Source organism: Drosophila suzukii, chromosome 3 (genome assembly GCF_043229965.1).
Source record: "Drosophila suzukii chromosome 3, CBGP_Dsuzu_IsoJpt1.0, whole genome shotgun sequence".
NCBI lineage: Eukaryota > Metazoa > Arthropoda > Insecta > Diptera > Drosophilidae > Drosophila > Drosophila suzukii.
The window spans coordinates 76,482,462-76,503,981 of NC_092082.1; the positions used below are offsets into that span (position 1 = coordinate 76,482,462).

General features: G+C 39.9%; 3 protein-coding genes across 7 annotated transcripts in view; 1 reads left to right on the forward strand and 2 right to left on the reverse strand.

Moving 5' to 3' along the window:
• The window catches only part of UQCR-C1 (Ubiquinol-cytochrome c reductase core protein 1), a 289,718-nt gene that overhangs the window by 34,679 nt on the left and 233,519 nt on the right, over positions 1-21,520 (reverse strand). The gene's annotated exons all lie outside the window — the stretch shown is intronic.
• btsz (bitesize) overlaps positions 2,179-21,520 on the forward strand; it is a 60,520-nt gene continuing 41,178 nt past the window's right edge. For all 5 annotated transcript variants that reach the window (XM_065867238.2, XM_065867241.2, XM_070996259.1 and 2 more), the window contains exon 1: positions 2,179-2,741. In XM_065867238.2, coding sequence (XP_065723310.2) covers positions 2,194-2,741 — 548 coding nt within the window. In that variant the 5' untranslated portion in view covers positions 2,179-2,193. The remainder of the gene's footprint in view (positions 2,742-21,520) is intronic.
• LOC108015728 (meiosis-specific nuclear structural protein 1) lies at positions 16,685-18,487 on the reverse strand. Its single transcript, XM_017082267.4, has one exon. The coding sequence runs from the start codon at positions 18,328-18,330 to the stop codon at positions 16,867-16,869; it is 1,464 nt and encodes a 487-aa protein (XP_016937756.3). The 5' UTR covers positions 18,331-18,487; the 3' UTR covers positions 16,685-16,866.

The following is a 21,520-nucleotide window of genomic DNA, read 5'->3' on the forward strand; positions in this document are numbered from 1 at the left end:
CTGCACCCACACAATAACAGGACTATTCAGAGAAATTAAATTAAACACAGAGGACTGTGCCTTTTGTTTAAAAACCGCCACTAACACCACTCGACTGCACCAGAAACCCATCTGAATATGAATGCTAGTAACAGGTGGGTCCTGCCGATGACAAGAGACCAAAAATCAGCGATGGTTGCTATCCCTTAGAAAGCTAGACTTGGTATCCCAAAAAACAAAATAACACCATTAAAATTAAATATACCCATCCATTACATTAAAAACCCCTCAGAGAACAAGTCAGGTAAACCAACTTTTAAAACATTTGCACATAACAAATATTATTTCAATACCCCCACAAAAACTTGCCATCACTGCAACTATAATGAAATTCTGTTGTTTGCCAAGCAATAAGGAAGATATTGATGTGAAAATGAAAAAAAACACAGTTGGTTCGTTATTCAGAAAAATGAAATATTTATATGGGTGCTCTGCGTTTTTTATAACAATGTGTTTTTATATAGTTAGTTAACAATACAAAAGTTCAGCGGTCTGTTATAAAATATTTGTATGATTTAACATGGGTGTTCTGCCTGAACTTTTTATATCCATAAGTTTTTATACAATTTGTTATCATATCAAAAGTTCAGCGAATAATAAAAATCCTTAAAAAGGAAAAGAAAAGATGAGAATTGATGGTGAAATGAAACAAAATTGGTTTTTCCATTTAGTTATATAATTTATTCAATTTTATTGATATTCTTAACATTTCACATTTTTAACTTATTGGAAAAGCATGTGAAATTGCACATACAATGATTAAATGGTTACATTTTAAACTTGTGTTAAAACCATAAATTGTAATTGATTGCTAGTAATTTAATTAGCCATGTTACGTAAAAGTTTAATTGATTTATTGGCACCTTTATTAGCCAGTTATTTACAATTCATAATGACTAATTAGATGACAGTATGGTTTCCACCGAGTTCTCATTAAATGGGTAGTGCAATTGAGTTTGCTCGGGGCTTTAGTTTATTGAAGCTTTCATCTTAATGGATTTTCGCAGCAGTTTGCGAAAGTAATTCGAATTTAATGGTAACACAAACATTGCCACCTTATCAAACGAAAATCGTGTGTACACACACGTTTACCCTAGCACCAAAGTTGTACTTATATCTCGAATCTAAACTGAGTGCGGAGCGTGTATTTCTGCGTTTGTTGCCACCGCAATCCTCATATATAAGTATATACAAGTATATGTGCTCACATAAACGAGCGTATCGACATTTGTATGGCTTAAAGGGGGATTCCCCCTCAAAATGTGCGGGTTGGTGTGACATGCCGATGTGTTCAATATTCAATTAATCATCTCGTGTATTTATGGCTTATGCAGCATGTTGAGGATGAAAAACTGGGTCAGCACACGGATGGTTCGTGATCCTGGCCAGGAGCTGATAGAAACCGATTTAATAATATGTAGTGACATAATTGAAATGCTGAAATATTGATACATGCTTGGTGGCCAAAATGTACGGCAACTTATTTATCGTTTAATATAATCTTTATATGCTCTTCTTTTAGGATTTAATTATGACTATCAGTACTTTTGCTTACTCTAATTTAGTTATATTTGTTTAGTTTGTTCATTCATGAACTAAATTTTATTATTAAAGCCACCCGACCCTAATAAACCGAAAATGTGAATCATGAAATTCGAGAATCATACGCCCACTGAAGTATGCAACGAATTTCGACCATCGACTCTTGGCCATTGAACATTTTAATTGGTAGTTTGAGAGCAGGGAAAATATATAAAGGCCAATAGCTAAGATAGTACCTACTGGGGATTTATGCTCAATTTCAGCACTGCGTTTTGGGTGTAGAATTTCAAATTGCACAAGCATTTATTTACGGAATATTCACAGAGAAATACATTTCCTTTTTCATTACTTTCCAGGTATCGATTGGCCAACCGGCAGGATGATGCGCATTTCGGCCACAAAGCAGCACAAAATTAAAATCAAATTTTAGGCCAAAAGAGCGCCAAGGGGCAGCCGTATAAAGTCCGGAATTAAAAAGTCATTTACGGTCCTACGCATTTCGAACCCGCGGCCATTTTCCTTTATTTGCATATATATACACGCGCCCAGGATCCGTAGGATACAAACCGAATCTGGAATTGCAGAGTCGTCCCTTTGGCGAACCGGTGTAGCATGTCAAGTGGACGCAGCGCCCGCCTCCCCGCCACGCCCACCCAGACCGCCAACAACAAGCACAGGGCGGCAGCAGCAGCAGCAGCAGCGGCAGCAGCAGCATCTGTTGCAAGTGGAGAGCCCAACAGCAACAGCATGTTGCAGTACGGCGGCAGCAATGTCCAAGTGCCGACCACAGCAACAACGGCATCTTCGGCCTCTGGCATGGGAATGGGCATGGTTGGGGGCGGGGGCGGCGGCATGGGCAGCATGGGAGGCGGCATGAACATGGGCATGGGCGTGGTCGGTGGCATGGGCATGGGCATGGTCATGGGCGGCGGCGGCGGAGGGGGCATGGCTCCCTACAGCCTCCACTCATCCACCATGGGCAGCAGTTGCGAGTCGAGTGTGGAGCGCATTCCAGTGGACACCATCGATGCACTGGGCCCCGAACTGGCGGTGGCCACGTCACAGGTCCTGGAAAACCTATCCGAGAACGAGCGCAAAATGATCATCGAGGTCCTCAATAGAGACGAGTCGGTGCGACAGAGGGATGCCACCAGAATGATGTAAGTGATAATCTAATTTGATTTATATAAAGATATACATTTAATAAAGAGAGTCCTTCGGTTAGTGGATATAGTGATAATGGTCAGGGTATGCTGACAGAAAGTTAATGGGCAAACATTATAAGGAATACAAAGAGTTGTCTTAAGGAATGTTAGGATACTTATGATATATTATCGTTTTTCTTAATAACAAAATCAAACACTTAGGACTGGAATACGAATAAATTTATTCCTCCTTAGTACAATCTATCCATTTCAATTTTTATGACGCCTGTTTTAAGTGCTTACCAAGAAAGTACTACAGATATTTCTCCCTTTTTGAGTTAAAACAGTACCCAGTTCAGTTTAGTTTCTTTATTGCTCAGTTTGCATACTTTGACACTTTCCCCTAACGAATCTTAGAAGTCATCTTTCATTTTACGATTCAGATCTTTATTGGGTATTCAAATAGTTTTGTTACAATGTAGCTAATATGGAACCCTAAAATGCTAACCAACACTTTGCACTGATTAGCTTTCCTTTTGGCTCTGTCAGCACCGAAATTGTCGCCTTTCCCCAACCGAAGGACTCTGCCCTCTGAATTTCTCTCCTGCCTTTTCTAATTTTGTAAGTTAAATCGAAACTCGTCCGAAAACCGAGCTGTCTCACTGCACTTCTGCAACTAACTATGTCAGGTATTTCCTTCTGCTTAACCTTTCCTCTGTTTTTTTTCCCTGCTTTCTTAATTAAATGTTCCAAGAAGACCCAAGTTTTTTTTGGCAGACAATGCACTTGCTTTTGCCACTCGAATTGCAGATGCTAATGCACTTGGAACAAGCTTTTTATTGACTGGAAAAAAACAATGGCTTTGCCGAGTGGCTTTTCCCCCAGGAAACGCACGTATCGCACATTTGGCGACCGCAATTTATGGCTCGACATTTTGCGGTGGCACGGCTCCGGACTTCGAAGTCCTGAATCCGTAGTCCTCCTCTCTTTGGATTGGGATACAACCCGTGTGCACGTATGGTATGCCGGGCTTACCTAGAGGCACTCGGGCGACAAATCACGCGCGGCTGCCACTGGCGTTCATCCAGTCATCCAGTTACCCATTTACCCAGTCTGCAAGTCCCTCCAGGTTCGCCATTGCCAGCCGGGTGTTCCAAATTGATATGCGCGGAAAATTTATTCTCATTTTTGGGGGAAGGCGTCTTTTTGTTACACGAATTTACAGTGGAATTTCGATTGGGAAAGCCTGCATAGAATTAGTTTTAATGAGATTTTGAAAAGCGGTTGTAAAGATATGATATTGATGTTACCTAAGAAGCTGCTGGTATCTAAGCTATCTATAAACGATGAAGCGGCTCTTATAAGTTTCTTGTATCTTATTCTATTTACAAGCTATGGAGCTGCATTTAGAAGTAGCTGGTATCTAAATTTATCTATAAACGATGAAGCGAAACTTGGTTATGTAATATGATCTCAGAGAAACACTGTCTTCATTTGGGTTCCTGGTATCTAAAGATATTCCTAAACGACACAGCACCACTACAAACATAACGTTCCAGAATTACTAAGAAATTTCAATGCTCAATAATTTTTAAACAAATCATTTAAATCTTTTGTAAGAACAAGTCTTATAAAATGTATAAAAACAGTTCGACTATCGATAGATTTTTATTTTTAGGAAAAGGTTTCAAGAAAAACCCTTTTTGTCAGTCTTTTGAATAAATCGCTGATAGAGGAAAGTTTTAGAGCCCGCTGGAGGGTTCCGTTCGACGGGGAGCATTTACTGTACTTAACATCCACCGTTTTGGCGAGGGAAAGTAGGAATTTCACCATTCAGTGGGATTCCCCTCTGCATTTCAATTTCTTCGGGCATACACTCGAGCGAGTGTTTTTCGTGACCCTGGCTGTATTGTTTGTTGTTCTATGTAGTTCCAGGGCTTTTCCACCCGCTCTTAATGCCTCGTTAGCCGAGGGAAAAACGGGGGATCAGGTGGGGCAAGGTGGACGGATCCGAGTTTTATGCTGCATTGGCATTCAAATAACTGGAAAGTGTTTTCATTGTCACGCCGTCGCTGCCACAAAATGGAAAGCAATTTTATTGTCCTCCATTTCTCTTGTGCGACATTCGTTGACAGTACTCGTACACGTTTTCGCTTTTAGACAATTATTTTTAAGGCCTACGGAATCGATACAATGCGTTCGCTTCGCCATGACGACTCACCAAGGCTTAAAGCACTGAAATTGCTCAATTTCCCTGGCGTATTTCAAAAAGAGCATTTCACTTTGGGCACTGAAAAATTGTTGGTGATTTATGAAAAACAAAATGGAAAATAATTTATTCTCCTGGCCATACAAATTTGATTTCTATAGACAATTGAAAGAGGAGTTGGTATATCTCATGACATAATGCTTTAATTTAAAATGTCCTTCCTGGGAGAATCGGAATGGGTTGCATAATTAATTAATTTTATGATGCATTACGCAAGGCAATCAAAGCCAAGGCACTAAAAATTTATGAGGGCCATTAATGACTTGTCGTTCCTCGGCGACTTATATTGTATGAGAGTGTGTACTTGTCCTAGCCCCAACTTAGTGCGCTTTAATGACCGTTTTTTGCGGCCAACATATAAACATATAAACGATTCCACTGGCCTTGCCAGCTCAAGTAATCTAAACACATAAATCCCTTCCGCCGGCAACAAAGTTGGGTCCCCATTCGATTCCTTGCGTTGGCTGGACTCATTTGGCGGGTGTTGCGCCTTTCAGTCGCCTCTGATTGCTTAATCATGTTGGCCACTGTTGGGGCGGAAATAGCTAAATTGAAAAGCGCCATTGGAGATTGGCAACAGGCGATGGTCGAATGGCGAAAGGCCAAAGGAAGTGCCCCTGTCGTCCAGCAGGTCACATGTGGCAGGTCCTGCGATGTCCTTTATATTTTTTATTTTTACCCGTGGGTGGACGACATCAATCCAGCTGGGTTCACAATTGATGAAAGCATTGCCATTAAGCCAGCTCTACCGTTCTATACAATTGCCATCGGTATGGGGTTTAACAATCCCCTTTGCTAATGTTTAGATTATGCAAAACTGTCCACTGATGCAAAAATATATGCCACTCTCATAAGATTTATATGTATACATAATACTAAATAAGCTTTAGGGAGAAAAGTATCTTAATAAGCTAGTCCTTTAAAGAAATTTACATCACAAAGTGATATCATAAATATCTTAAACTGACATTCAAACCAATTTAATTGGCATTTTCTTATTAATAGTTTAAGATTCTAATCCTGAATGGGGGATCCTGCCTCTTTATCTTTACCAACGATGATATCTGACTCATAATCTGTGATTCATTTGGCTTCTGAGTGGCAAATGTGTGCTATTAGAGCTCTGATATCCTGTTCTATAAATTCCCGTCTATCTAGCCTCCTCATTTTCTACGGCTTAGTCAATTTAATTTCCTTTTTGCAGCTGCAAAAGTCCTGATATCCTGCGAGTGCAGTTTCTCCTTGCTGAGCGGCATAATGAGATGTGGAAACAGGGAAAGTATTTCATTCAAAAGATTTTTCTTGATTCTCATTTAAAGGCTTACTAAAGAATATATTTTTAAACAAACTTGATCTTTAATGGAAAAAGTCTTAATTTCAAGATGAGTTTTAAATAAAATGTAATTTATTTATAAAACATTTGTTTAGAATTTTTCTTTAATATTAAATTCATAGTGAAATTTAAATGAGCTCAGCCATTGGACATGCTGTGTTGGCAGCAACAACAACACACTTTCCTCATTTCCGCTAACAAACACACTTGCACAAATTCGAGCAAATACAGAAACGAACGCAGGAGGAGAATGATGATGATGGTGATGGTGATGGTGATGGGGGGATGGGGAATACACATTCATCTAGCTAATAACACTGATAATGTTGGTAATACTTGTTGAGTAAATTAAATCTAATGGAGCGCTCGTTCATCATTCGCTGGCAAAAAGAACTTAATTAAATGTTTTCCCAACAAATGGTAGAAGCATTCAAAGGCCCTCCAAGGCTACACAGAAAAACTTGTAAATATGCCTGTGTTGGTGCAATATTTCATTAATTTACAAAGGAAAAAAATAATTACAGATTCCCTTAAAAAAATATATATTGTTGAAAACGTATACCAAAATACGTAAAGTTTTTAATGCAAAATAAAACTGTGATTAAACTAATACTGATATTCCGTTTGTGACTACATTTAATCACTCTAATTAAACGTATCAAAAGCATGGAAAGTCAGCAAAAAAATGCACTGTAAAAAGAGTGAGGTTTTATAATATGACTTTTATAATGCGTAATCCACACAAACCAGTCACTTAGAAGATTTATGATTAAAGCTATGAGTTAAAAAACTAGTCATGTTATAAATAAATTATATTTCATTTCTTTTGCTTATTTAAATTAAAAATATCTTCTTTTCTCTATGTGTAGAGAGTCTCGATGCCGTGGGCCAAACTACTTTGACTTGTTGCGCCGCAGAATTTCTGAATCTTTGCCTTTGCCTTGCAGCTTTTTGCTCTGTGTTCTGGATTCTGGATTCTGGCCGTAGCATTTGCCTTGATAATGTCGTTGATTACTTTTAATTATAATTTCGCTGCTAGGCTACGCAAGCGAATCGCTGCTCATCTGCCGGCAGAACCACCATTTCCACTTTTCCGAGATGGTGATGGCCATCAAAAATGAGCTGAAAACTTTGGCTCAGTCAGCTTAAAAGGCCTGTGAAAGCCAAGGCCCTCCGTAGCCATGGCTGTACACTTTTATTACACCTGGGCTTTATGAGTTTTGTCATCAGCCAACTTAATTGGCCGCTTAACGCCCACTCATCGCTGGGGATCGGCTCATTAGGTGACACCGAGTCTGTTGACCGACCTCAAACTCTGACCCTGCGGTCCCTTCTTTGATTTCACATCACCTGATATGATGATACCCTGACATTCGCATCCTCGAGCAGCTGCAATTTACATGTAAATTAGAGCACGAGGGTCCCGCGGCAGTTCTACTTGTAATTAACGACACATATGCCAGATGTTTTGGACGGGAATTCCAGGGCGACCAACCGCATGGCCAGCCATAATTAAATACACTTTTAAAATGCTATCCAACACTTATGATATTTGTCAGTGCCGCATGTCAACTAATACTCCTCATTGTTGTAACTGCACTCGAAATTCCACGGCACTCGGGGGCATGTGAAAATGTTTTCTGCACGAATTCACACGTTTGTGGGCGGGAAAAAGAGTGAAATTTGTATGGTATGTTGGCGGATATTGGACACTCTGTGGATGAAATACACAGCATATTTTTTTGTCGAATCAGATGGGGCTTAAATTGTTGAGGTTGCCTAAAAAACTTTGTTATATTCCAATTTATTTACCATTCAAATAAGGAAAATAGCCATTTACTGAGTTAGCTTTTTTCGCAGAGTTTATCACTGACAAATAGTTTTTTAATTCTCCATAGTTTAAGTGTATTACGCAGGGGTATTTATTTGTGATAACTTGTATCGGAGTAATTTAATTAAAGAACAAATGAAATGCAAATATTTTTGCTATCATGGTCAGTTTTATTGGGACATTTATGTTTATTAAAATTATAAACTCAATTATGCACACAAACAAGAAGTTTTAACTGGATTTGCTTGTGAGTCCGCCTGGCATGTTTTGCAAAATAATAAAGTTATCAAGAGAAAATCATTGAAGCCATTTCATTTGCTTACATTTATGGTTGGCTAATTGCGATGCAATAATCAAAGGAATTATTTACTTATCTGGTTTATCCTTAAAGCTGCTCTAAGCTTTACAAATATTCAGAACTGATTAGCAAATAAATAAAACATGTGTATGTTAAGTCAAGATTTAAAGCTTATTATTTTCAAGGGTTCAAATGACATTAATACTTAAACTCATGATTTTTCTTTAACGTCTTAAAGGATTCGTTGCAATTTTATGTACTGGAATAATACATCATATTTTACTTTCCCCTGGGTTCTCACATCAACCTTCTAGCGCATATACCCTCAGATCACCCGGATCAAATTGCCAAGGGGCAGTGTATAGATATGCACCTAAATGCATCCAGTTTGGGAAATATTCGCAATTCACGCGAACCGAGTCCAAAACCAAGGAAGATGAAGAGTGAGAACGAGAACAATGCGCTTTTCCTCATGGCTTTCTCATACATACGTAATTAAACTGATAGCGGGAGACGTCGCCGCCGAGCATTCCTGCTAATGATAATGCGAGAAGGGCGCCTCAGGTAGCAATATCTGAGTAGCCGAGTATCTGAGTGTCTCAGTATCTGAGTATCTCACTTTCTGACCAAGAGAGAGCGAGCCCCTTTCAACCTGTTGCTTTCAACCGCTGGCTTCAACCGCGCTTCAATCTCAAATCCCGCCGATCGACTTTAGTCAACGAACGCGTCTCGAACCGAGCGAACGTCGTTCCGTTCCGCTGGTACTATATACTTATATATACAGCAAAAAGATACACCACTCGGCGACGACTGTGTGTGTGCGTGTGTGTATCTGTGTGTGCGATGAGATTGCCGGTTTAAGATTTGTGTTTTTCTACCTGTGCCTCCTCCCCAGAAGTGCTCTTCTTCGTGTGTCTTTTATTCGGTCTGATATCAGAATTATACACACCAATACGATATACGTATCTCGAAGATACCGCACGCAGCGCGCCTGTAATATAATCGCCATCGAACGGCGGTGTATGCAAAGTAGCAGCAACGAAAGCAACGAACCCAGCGAACTCCGAAAACGAATTGGATAATTTCTTTGCCAAACAACATTTGAATTTGGCGGATCGCCAAAAACATTTGGCCCCAGCTATTTCTACGAACGACAAGCGGTTAGGCACTGCGCCACATACGAAAGTATCTCGCAACCAGAAAGGTAATGAATCAAGAAGTCAGGGTAGAAAAGTACATATTCTTGTCTTAAGAAAGTTAGAAATTCTAAAAAAAATGGGTATTTTCGTAAAAAAAGATTTTATAAAGGTTTTCCAACCGGATCCTGAGATCGAAACTGGAAATACTTATTTTTGCTAATCATTTTCAACATTTGTTCAAATGGGATCTTGAAGAATATTCTACAGATCATTCCATAAATTACAACCTTTTGAATTTATACGAACATTTAAAGTTCCCTTGCGATTATTAGATAGCAGTGTTAGGATTGCAATATTTTGAGTTCGTTTTTTCTGGATCTCCAAGATCAATGTAAATTTCTTTCTCTGCATGGGCAGACGCTCTCTCTTTAATCGTACAAGCGATTGTAATTGCTTCTCTGCAACTTAAAGAAGAAGCTTGCACAGGAGGAATCCGCAGCCGGGCTCTGATTATTTTAACGGTTTATAAATTTAATTAAGCTGCGGAATCAAAGAACAAAGAAGCAGCGTCACCACAAGCAGGTAAAAGATACTTAGCTGCCTCCTTGATTTTTCCCCTGACATTTCATCTGTTTTTGTATCTGTGTCTCTCGGGGGGGATATTTTGAAGACACAGCTCACGCGTGTGTGTGTGTATGGGATGATGCACCCACTCCCACTCCGCCAGGAGAACTTGTATCTGGCAGATACTTTTCTCTTGCTTTTATTTTTCCCATCCCGGCCGCGTCTTGTTGTTTACCTTTCCCTGTTGCAAAGCTCAGCTTAATTCTTATGCACGTCTCAGACTTTTTGATGTTTGCATTGCCGCCGCCGTGACATCGCCGAAGATTCCCGATTCCCGACCATTACCATTACCATTACCAAGTTCAAGACAGATACATTTGGAACTGGAACTCGATTCGCAACGCGACCATGGCGATGGCGATGGGGGAATTACGAGTTTGAGGAGCAATAACATTCGTTGGCAACTCGGGCTCGGCATGACTAATTCGCCGCAGCAACAATGACAAATAGCACAGGTATCTGTTGGATACAGCAGTGTATCTTGTAGGTGTGAAGAGATTTGAGGGCGTTCTCGAACAATAGTCGTCAATGTTGTCAATGGAAAAAGAGACTACATAACACCCCCCCTCTGAAAATCACACAAAAAACTGTATAAATCTGGTTCATTCAGAGCTTTGTTTCCCAGGCTTTCAATAGGTGTTTTTCTTATTGATAACGCCATAAGGTGGGTCGGAAGTGGCTTAGAATACCATACAATTATTTATCATAAATTTAAAGATTTGTCAAAAACCCATGACCCTCAATTTTAAAGATCTGAGGGCGTTCTCGAACAATAGTCATCAATGTTGTCAATGATAAAGTGAATACAACACTCCCTTTAAAAATTAGACAAAAGCAAGCATTAATCATTTTTCTCGTGGTGCATGTATAATTTGTTCAACTGGTTGTCTAAAACCCCATACAACATATTATTCTTAAAATTAGCTATCTTGTTCATAATAAAAATATATGTTTTTATATAAACATTGTGTGTATAAAAAAAGGTGATTCAAAAATCATGTTAAATATTTAATCACTAAAGTAGATAAACCATCTTCCAGTAAAGTTTATCGTAGGTGTGAAAAGGGTGTGCTAAACTCATTTAAGATTATGTTGAACGTGCTGATAAACAGATTATACTATTTTAAATCATAACTCAGCCTACTTTTATTAATCTTATATGCCATTTCATTTAAATACACAAAGTGGCACATAACCAAAAGGTGTTTAATACCCATTTGGAACACTTAATATCACAAATATAGACTCGTTAAAAAGCTGTGGCACTTAATCTTAAAGATATGTGGTTGCATTTGGTATTCCACCCACACTCGAATCACATTTGCTGACAGTTTCCAACAGACACGTTCAACAAGAACTTGTGTCACCTGTGTGGAAAAGTTTCTCTCTCTCGAAATAAAACGTATCTCGTATCTCTCCGTCTGTCGGCAGCCAGATGAGTTTAATTAGCACTTTGCTGCATGGCCATAATAAATTTCAAAAAAATTCTTGACTTTCGACTTGACACTGATTTTTCAGAATGGTAATGGCTTTTTTATATGCTAGTTTCTGATAGACGTCTGTACACATTCGTTCGCTTTTGTCTTTCGTGTGGGGCGATAAGGTTGGAATGAGCTAAGTTGCGGGCTCTTATCAGATGTGCCGTAAAAATAAAGCACACTTGCTCAACTTATTTATGTGCCCAAGATCCAAATATTTGGGCATTATGACACAAGTATCATGAGTATTAGGGGTACCCAAAGCTCGTCAGTCTTCGAGATAAGTCGGGGGTGCATTGACCAGGGTTTGCTCGAGGTAATTGGAGATTTTCCTTCAACTCTGTCTCTTTGGGCCACCCTCTTCGGGGCTTCGGCCTTTCCACTCATTAATCATTCATACATATTCATTCCAGCGCCACGCCTCCTTTCGTCGACCCCGAACATTTATCATTATCATTTCGCCAGCTTCCTCAATTTTCCATCTTGTTTGCTTGTCGGCCTTTTTCTATTTCCGCTGCAAACATGAAATATCTTTCAGAAGTTGTTTGAATATTTTTCCTGCCGCAAAAACTTATTATAATTTATGCACAAAACGTTGACAGTTATTGAGTTTAATAACGATATTTTTCTTTCTTTTCGCTCTCATATATTTGCATTTTTATCGAAATGAAAACAGCTGCCACAACTGGGGAAAGATAGCTTTATGTGAGACATTTCTGGGCTTGAGTCTGCGTTTGGGTTGGGCTTTTGGCCAGTTAGATGTCTGGCCAGTGATAAACCCACATCAGAATAAACTGGTCGCGAAAACTGTAATCAAGCCAAATGCAAATCGGGTTAACTGTGTTTTAACGAGTGTCATCAAAAAAGTGAACTTAAGTGATGACGGTTCGCCAGATAAAACGATGAAAGTAAGGGTGTGCTCAACGGGTGAAAGGTCTGTCCCATAATAGAATACCCTTGACTAGCCAGTAGCTACTTACTGACAATTCTTGAATTTCAAAGCGAAATTGGCCACGACTCAACCATTATAATCCGTCAGATCCAATAGCGCAATTATCTCATAGACATGCCAGAATAATTATAGGCAAATTAACGCTCTGCCTTTGGTCACAGAACCCAAATTGGTCAAATCACATTAAGCAGCGCAATTGAGCCGACCGAAAGTCAGAAAATAAAAGCAAAAAAACAAAGGCTGAAACGAAAATCTGGCCCAAACAAGTCTGTCAATGGATGCCGGCGACTTTGTTTTGTTTTCGCGTGTTTTTGTGCCTGAAAAATCTGTAAACAAGCGTCAGAATGAGGCTGATTTAAACAGCCATAGATACGTTTGTAATAAAACCTTTGTAGAAAAAAAACAGTTAAGCAGTATCTTATATCCTTCTAATCGATTTATTTAATTTATATTTTATAAAACTAATTTGTTTTCCCTAAGTTAATTATTAAATTTTACCCTAAACCAATTATGGCTTCTGAAAAAAAAATTGTATCTGACAGAAGGTTGCTTTGGTTTTAATGTTTAGAAAACTGTTTCCAATATAATCCAAAGTCTAATTAAAAGTTTTACGATCAAAGTTCTATAAAATACATTCGATTTTCCAACATGTTCTGCTTTTTTATTTAAAACAGAACTTTTGAAGTCATAGTGATATTTTCTTTTTACCTCAACTGTACGTGTTTGCATTTAAAAAAGAATTCCCACATAGATGAATCAGAGAAGGCGGTCAACGGAAATGCAATTGGAAACTTTGAAAGTTTCAATGAACTCTGAGAAAAAATGAGTCAGAATCTTTGAAATCGGTTTAGTTAATAAAATGAAAACTATGTATAATTTATGGTTTAGATTTAGTAGGAATTTCCTTCCCTCGTTTTTGTTTATGTCACAGAAATCGTAACATTTTTTGGGGGCAATATCTCAAAAGTGGACCAGAGTGTGAGTTGTTATTGTTACTCGCAGTTATTGTGGTTGCTTTTGTATTTTTTCAATATATTTCTCGTGGCATCAGCTGCCGCAAAGTGGCTGCAATGTGTCGCCGAGGCGATTGAAATTCTTATTGAACGCCAGCCCAAGTGAAGTGAAGCAAAGTCAAGTCAAGTGTGGAGCGGTTTATTTCGTTTTGTTTCGCCAACGCCAACGGTCAGCGCCTAAAATGTAAGCCAGATATAATGGCCATAACAATAGCCATAAGCTGGCTAAAATTGAATTGTCTCTATCTGGCGTACGTGAGTGTATCTCGCCGAAGGCAGTCAGCCACAGATGAATAAGCTTGAGCTGCACTTAACCATTTAATTATTGATTTGCTCACCCAACGGATACATTAGCTATTTAGGTACCTATAAAAGGTAAAAGTTCAGAACAACAGGAAGGTCACGGGTTACCTGACTTACGTAAAAAACATGATAGAACTAAGGCAACTTTTATGTGAGCTTAGTTTATTTTTATAAATTTATATGTCCCCGAGAGATGAACTTTAGTGCTTAAAGTTGAACTGAAATATCAAATCAAATATGGTACTATTTATTTCACTAGAAAATTACCTAATTTTTGAAAATTTAAACATAAACCTCTCGAAAAGGTACTCCATTATTTAAGTTTCAAGCATAAATTGCATTTAAATGTGCTGCAAATAAGGTATTATTATATTTTCTCAATTAAACCTTTTGTAGCTACTTAATGGTTATAATCCCAGGGCAGTCTGCTATATTACAATCATATTATTGACCTTATTATTGTTTATGGCGACATACCATGGGCAGTGTCTGCGGCAGTCGCATTCGCTGGCTTTGCATTAAAAATAATTGTTTATTTATAGCAGTCGATTGGCTGCGAAAACCAGTTCGAATCGCAGCGTTTAAAGTGTGGAAAAGCACACAAACAAACAAATCGCAGCCCAAGGGCTATAATGGAGCGTATATAATTATACATATATGCTGATATCATCTTTAGATAATTGCACGCAATTTTCGCTGGTCGCCCACGTGATAATCGAAAGATATCCAACAGCTACTACTTCAACCGATATCTGTGGGCTGCATTTTGCGTGGGCTTCCGCTCATGGATTGGGTGGTTGTGGATGGATTGGAATGGATTGGCTTGGCTGATGGCATTTTAAAGCCACCGAACCAAAGTTATTTTTTATGAGCATCTATTTCCTTCGTTTGTCTTTCGGCACAGCGACATTAGTATGCAATGCCACTGCATTTTCCGTGTCAAGCATATGCGTACTGCCTGATTTCCACCCGCCGCAGCCAGTCAACCTATAAGCCATGTTAACGACGCGTCGCTGCATTTCCTTCATTTTCCTGAGCATTTCCATTTTCCATTCCCATTCCCAGCATGGCAAGCAAACAGCTAACAACAACCCACTTCTCGGGCCTTTTATTGCTTTGTTCTCTGGCTGGCATTCAATGTCTCTGAGCCTGTCTTTCATTGTTCCCTTTTTTGGTCTGCAACGAGTCTCGGTCTCTGTCTCTGCAGAGAGGAAAAATAATAATGAATAATATTAATAAAAAATATATTTAATATTAAAAAACCTTCTACCTTACCTTACCTTTATTATAAATATAAATACTCATAAAATATTTCCTATTTATATTTAATTCTTTATAATTAGCCTGCCCCATATATTTTCTTTCAATGTGCCCCTTTCTATGCTGGCCTCAAATTGTTGTGGCACGAATCCCGGGGAGAAAAGGTTCTTCGATTCGAGTGACCATCGAAGCAGAATCAGCTCAATTACTCAACTTTTGCAGATCTCGTTTCCAATTTCATTGCAATGCAAACACATTTGCAGCCACACGACGACTCTCATTAGAGACAGTAAGGCTCTTCCAGGTGGAAAAGGTGCAGACATGCTCGGGCACACAACTTCGCATCTTGGCCAAGTTGAAGATCTGGCCCAAATAAAGTTTTCGGCACAAAAAGTTGGCCAACCAGCCAACCTCCTATGACCAGAGTCGAAAAGACAAAACAACCTCACACCATCGGCAGCCTTAACTTGAAACAGAAACTGAGTTGTGGTTGTGCTGGTTGCTTCTATAAAGCTACACTGAAAAAAATGGTAAATTAGAGTATTCTTAGCTAAAAGGAAAATCAAGAGAAAAATTTGAGACCAGTATCATTATAGTATCCCAATTTTTGATGCAGCTAGAAAAAGTTTTCTGTGTATTTTAAGGTAAATATATCTTTTTTGTGCACACTGAAGTGGTATCTTTGAGCCAAAGTTATTTTCAGAGAAAGTTTGAGCAGGCCGTCAAGAGCCTGTACCGAAATAGTTGCCAAAAAGTGACTTTGGCAACATTCTTGAGCCTTCTTTGGCTGCCGTTATGAAATTCAAGCCAGCCTCCGGGAGCCGGCTAATAAGTCCAGAAATGGAAAGTAAAAGTTCCGCACGCATGTATGAAAACCCACTACATAAAGTGCACTTCCACTTACGTTCGAACCGTATTGATGTAAACAAATTTTCCAGCTGCAATGTCGGTAAACCGGTTGCTCGGGTACGAAACCTGACCTGCTGCAAAAGCCTGACCAAAGAATGGGTAAGAAAGTGAATTTCATTTGCCTTGCCAGCAGCACAGGCAAAGTCCATTTCGGAGTACATGGCAGCAAAAAGGAAAAATTAAGCACATCCTGTCCAGTGGGTTGAAGCACTCATGGAGACTAATAATAATACACTTGGTACAAAATAGACGACTAGTCACTAGAGGTAGGACAAATATAAGTAAACCTTTTAAGAGATTTTAATGAAAACTGAAGCACAAAAAATATAGTTTTTGGGTGGGAGAGTGGAAGTCTTAAAAGGAAATACACAGGTGGACTAATAACAATACACACGATACAAAGAAGACACATAGTCGCTTTCAAAAGAAGGTAGGATTAACAGTAGGAAAACCTTTTAATCTGAAGCATAGAAAATATAGTATTATGTTTGGAGAGCAAATAAACCTTTCAGGAGACTGGATTGAAATCTGAAGCATAAAAAATATAGGTTAAATGGAAATTATTTGTTATTGTATTTTTTAGCAGCCTAGATAATTTGGATTATAATAATAAAAGACCGAAAAAAATATAACCTTAACAATGAAAAGGTCAAAACATATCTTGATCACTTCTAAAGCACTTCTTGATCACATCTGAATCTCTTCTTAATCACTTCTTGATCCCTTCTTCATCACTTCTTGAGGTTGAAGGTATTGAGCTCCTCTTCGGTTAGGATGGACTTTTTAAGCGCGGACAGTACTTCGTTTGGCTGCTGGGCGAGCAGCTTCATGCGCTCCGAGGCCACAAAGGCATCCTGGCGCTCCTGCACATTGCGCAGTTCCTGGAGGATGTCCTCCACCTCCTGGGCGTCGGCCAGCCGACGCTTCTTGGCCTCCACCACCATATTGGCCATGTCGCGATAGCACTGGACATCCAATCGCCGGGTGTTCTCCTTCTGGGCCACCTGCATCCGATACTGCCGTTCGCCGAAGCACATGGGATCCTTGGCCATGATCAGGGCATCCTGCACGGCCTTCTCGCGGAAGAACTTCTGCTCCTTCCGCTGGCTGAGCAACTGTTCGCGGATCTCCTGCTTTCTGACCATCTTGTTCCTGGCCTGTTCCAATGCCTTCGCGTTCTCCTTGGCCTTGAACTCGCGAATCAGGAGACTGGTGATTAGCTGATCGCGAGATTCCAGATCGTGCTTGATCTGACTAAGCTGGAAGCCCAGTCGAGCGGCATTTATGTCCCTGGCTTCGATCTCCTCCCGGTGTCTTTTCTGGGCCCTGGAGACATAGGCCGCCGTCACGGGACCCAGGGCGTCGAGGACTCCTCTCTCCGGCTTGTTCTTCTGGGTCAGAGCGTAGGCCTCGCGGGTTTGCTGCAACATGGCTGCCGATTGGTCCAGGGACTCAAGGAGCACCCTGCGCTGCTCCACCTTGTTTATGGCATCTCGGAGGTTGTCCTTCTCCACCTTTTCTTTGCACTCCTTGAGCTCTTGACGTCCCTCCTCGATGGCCTTCTGTTGATCCTTTAGCCGCTTGCTGCGAGCCTCCGTGATCTGGGTCATGAGGTCATTGCGAAAGGCGGCAGCCTTCTGGCTCCTCCGCCTCTTCTCCTCCAGCTCCTCCTGTTCGATGGCCCGCTGCTTCTCCAGAGCCTCAGCCCGTTCCCGCTGCTTATCCTCCACCGTCTGCTTGATATTATTGAGGATCTTGTTTTTTACGGAAAGCGCAGTGTGGGCTCGGGCCACCTCCATCTCAAGATCCCTCAGATTATCCACATTCCTGTGCAGTTGCCGGCATCTGCTGGCCTCCACCTGCTGGCGAGCCAATTCTGCCGCCAGTCCAAGGGTTATATCCACATCCTTTTGCTTTTGACCCTGGCGTGGATGCATGTGGGTGTTGCGCTGGGCGGCCACTTCCTCCACCTGGTACTTGACCTGTCGGTAGAGAGTGTTTTCCGCCACTGAGGTCTGGGAAAGAATGCGGCAGGCATCTTTATCAGAGACACATTCATCGCCATTTGGCATTGGTTTCAAGTGGGTCAGCATGTTAGGGATGGGCTCCTGGGCAGTGGTGGCAAAGATCGCGACTCCAGGATTGTCCCAGACGCCATGGACAGGGCGATCCGACTCCGAGTGGTGGCCATGCATCGTGATTCAGAGAAACTTACCGCCTCCAGACAAATAAAATCTGTACTCAAATAAAGAAATAACCTGAAATGAAGTAATTTAGGAGTATTCTTAGCTTTTCTTGATTTTAACTTCAATGAATGTATTTTCTGTGTGTTAAAATCCAAATATGTGGATAACTAACTGAGATAGATTCAAGCTCACAGAAAAATTGACAGATATTACAAAACGAAATTTTTGGGATGGATGGATGTTAGGATCGTGAATTTGATTGTATGGTTCAAGGGAAACACTTCAAATAAAAATATCAATAATATTTAAATTATAAATAACTATACAATTTTCCACAGAAACAGAAGATATTTTTCCCGTTACTGAAAATCTCTTCTCCGGTAATTTTAAATAACTTTCTCTACTCGATTCTGGGAAGGCATTGCAGCTTTATGCAACTACTTTCCCTGAAGCTCAGAAACATGCACTCGAATGTGGGCCGCCGGAGGTTTTGTGGACTTCCAGTGGATTAGCATATTTGAGTGGGTTCTGTGCCATGAGGACAGGAGATCTCTATGCATGGCCACATGGGGGACCACACGCTCGACGGGGGGGCCAACTTAATGGGGATACGAGTGCATCAAAGTAAAGCTCAAGTGCTTTCCCTGGCGAGGGGACCTCGGTGCCCTGACTATTGGTTATATGTTGCTATGAATTTACATACAAATTTGTATGGCAATCCCATCCCAACTAAACGATTGAGTTTCTAAGCTTGGATGCCTTGCACTCAATAAAAATAATATTTTTCCTGCATTTCAAATAGGTATTGAGTTTAATGGGAATTGGAATAAATGCATATGCAAATGAATATTTTTAATAGCTTAAATAGTTAAGACACTTCACTACAATCAGAACAGTCTTTATGGAAAGGATTAAAGATTCATTTTATTAAATTAAATAGTTATTGGGTTTAGGGAAATTTTAGTAAAGTGATAGGCAAATTAATATTTCTACAAAAATTAAATGGAACATAAAAACAATCAGAACATCCTTTATAAAAACATACCATTTTCGGATATAGCCAACGATAAAGATCCCAAGAAAAGCAAACCTCATCAAAAATATGTAGTCTTGTTTTGGAACTTTGCAATTGGTTGGTCTAAACTAAAAGGGGTTTCTGCGAGTGCTGAACTAGAAGTTCTCCAGCGATCTGTCGACCATATTTATCGTCCAACCTCCATAATTTATATATAGTTATCTAACTGCTGAGCGCTGGTTAAATGCTGCCCTGTCATCGCCGTCTTCATCATCGTCATCGTAATCATCGGCGGCAGAAAACAGCGGAGCTCCCAGACCATCAGTCACTGTCCACGACAGCAGCACTTTGGATGAGTCTCTGGCGGAGGAGATGGAGGTTGTGGATGAGTTGGAGGGATGAGTAGCTCCAGTAGCAGCTGCAGCTTCCGAAGGCACTTTCCTCCACGCATTTGTAGCTTGTCCATGCTTTTTGCCGGCCAGAGTCCGGATAACCTTTCCATTTTACAACTGTCAACCGCGCAGCGAATGCGATTTGCCAGCGGTTTGTTTTATTTTTTTTTGTACCATTCCCCCTTTTTATTTATCTATATATTTTTCTTATTTTCCCCAGTGTGGTAATTACGCGTAAAGTTGTGTGCCTGCATTTGAAATTGTACGCAATTTTCCCAAAAGTGTCAACGCATGTCGGGCTTTAAAGTTTTGAAAAATGTTAATTTGTGTTCGCTTTTTTTCCCCTATTTTTTCTATAACCACTGCAGCTGCTGTTGAGTTTTGTTTGTTGTTTGTTGGTAGTTCGAATCGAACGCGTCTGGCATTACATGACACTCATTATTGCACATTAAGTTGAACGGATGATGGAAAGTGGTGGTCTGTCTCCGTCCCTATGAGACAGCACAAATGGCTGACTGGCTGGTCTGGCTGGACAATAGAAAGCATTGTTGCTTACCTTAATTGATTTAATAAGTATATCTGCCACTCGCACGGAAGTTCGGCATTAAGCCTTTAGCTAGGTCATCGTCAATTAAACAAGCCATCTTCGGAGAGAAACTGACTTTGTTTGGTTCAACGAACTATCAGGGGGATTTCTTTGGGTGTTTAACCTTTAAAGTTTTAAATGTGACGAGCTCTTTTATGTCATTGTTAAAATTACGAATAATTGCGTATACTGGCAAAGAAATATAGAACAAAAACAAATAGTCATCTAACTTATTTCAGAAGAAACTTTCTTGAAATCAAGAACAAGATACTCTTAAATTTGTTTTTCAAGATGAGGCGATCAAGAAATACAGATAAAAGCTGATTCTACTTTGTTTTTCAGAACACTTGTTTTTAATTTAGAAAACTTAATTTTAAATCAAACTTTTGGAATCGAGATAATATTTTTGAGAACGTTTTTTTCTAAGTATATTGTAATGAGTTTTAGCTTTTGCGCATAGTGCCACCTGAGTACCGAGAATTACTACCAATATAGAGTTCCCAATCGGGTACTCTGCCTTCTTTGCCATAAACAGATTCGAGGAACTCTTTTCAAGCAAAGGCAAGCCTTTTCCTATTTGTTGACCCGGAATGTCCGACAAGTAAGGAATGCACACAATAGAAAAGCGCTTGCATTTCCATGCACCCTACATATCACATATCTACATACATATATAGTTGTAATATAGGGTTTCTCGTATTCCACTGGGCAACCGCATAAAGGAAACTTGACCCCTTGTCCCCAGCGGCACTTGAGTGCGGGATTTGTGCAGTTGATTCTATTTTATTTATATACTTTGACTTTGATTCCATTTAAAATTGAAACTTCCCCGTAACTTTAGACGGGGCAATCAATAATTTCAGAAATGCTGCCGTTGGCTGGGACAAAAAAAAAGGTGCAGAACGGCGGAGGCAATATGGAAAAACTTTCAACTGCAAGTGGCAGCCAGCTCAAGACAAAGTTTCAAGTGCAATTTTCATGCAAACAAATACACCGGTCACCGGGGGGCACGACCTCAGTTGGGTTTATATTTTATTGAAAATGAAAATATCAATTTGCTTTTCAAGGTACACATAATGACATTTTACAAAGAGGTTTCAAAGCTTACAGATTTATTGATACTTCACTATGTGGAAAGGGAATTTATTTCTATTTCATACTGTTTAGAAATGCAATTCAATTATTAAAAATAAGTATATCACTCAA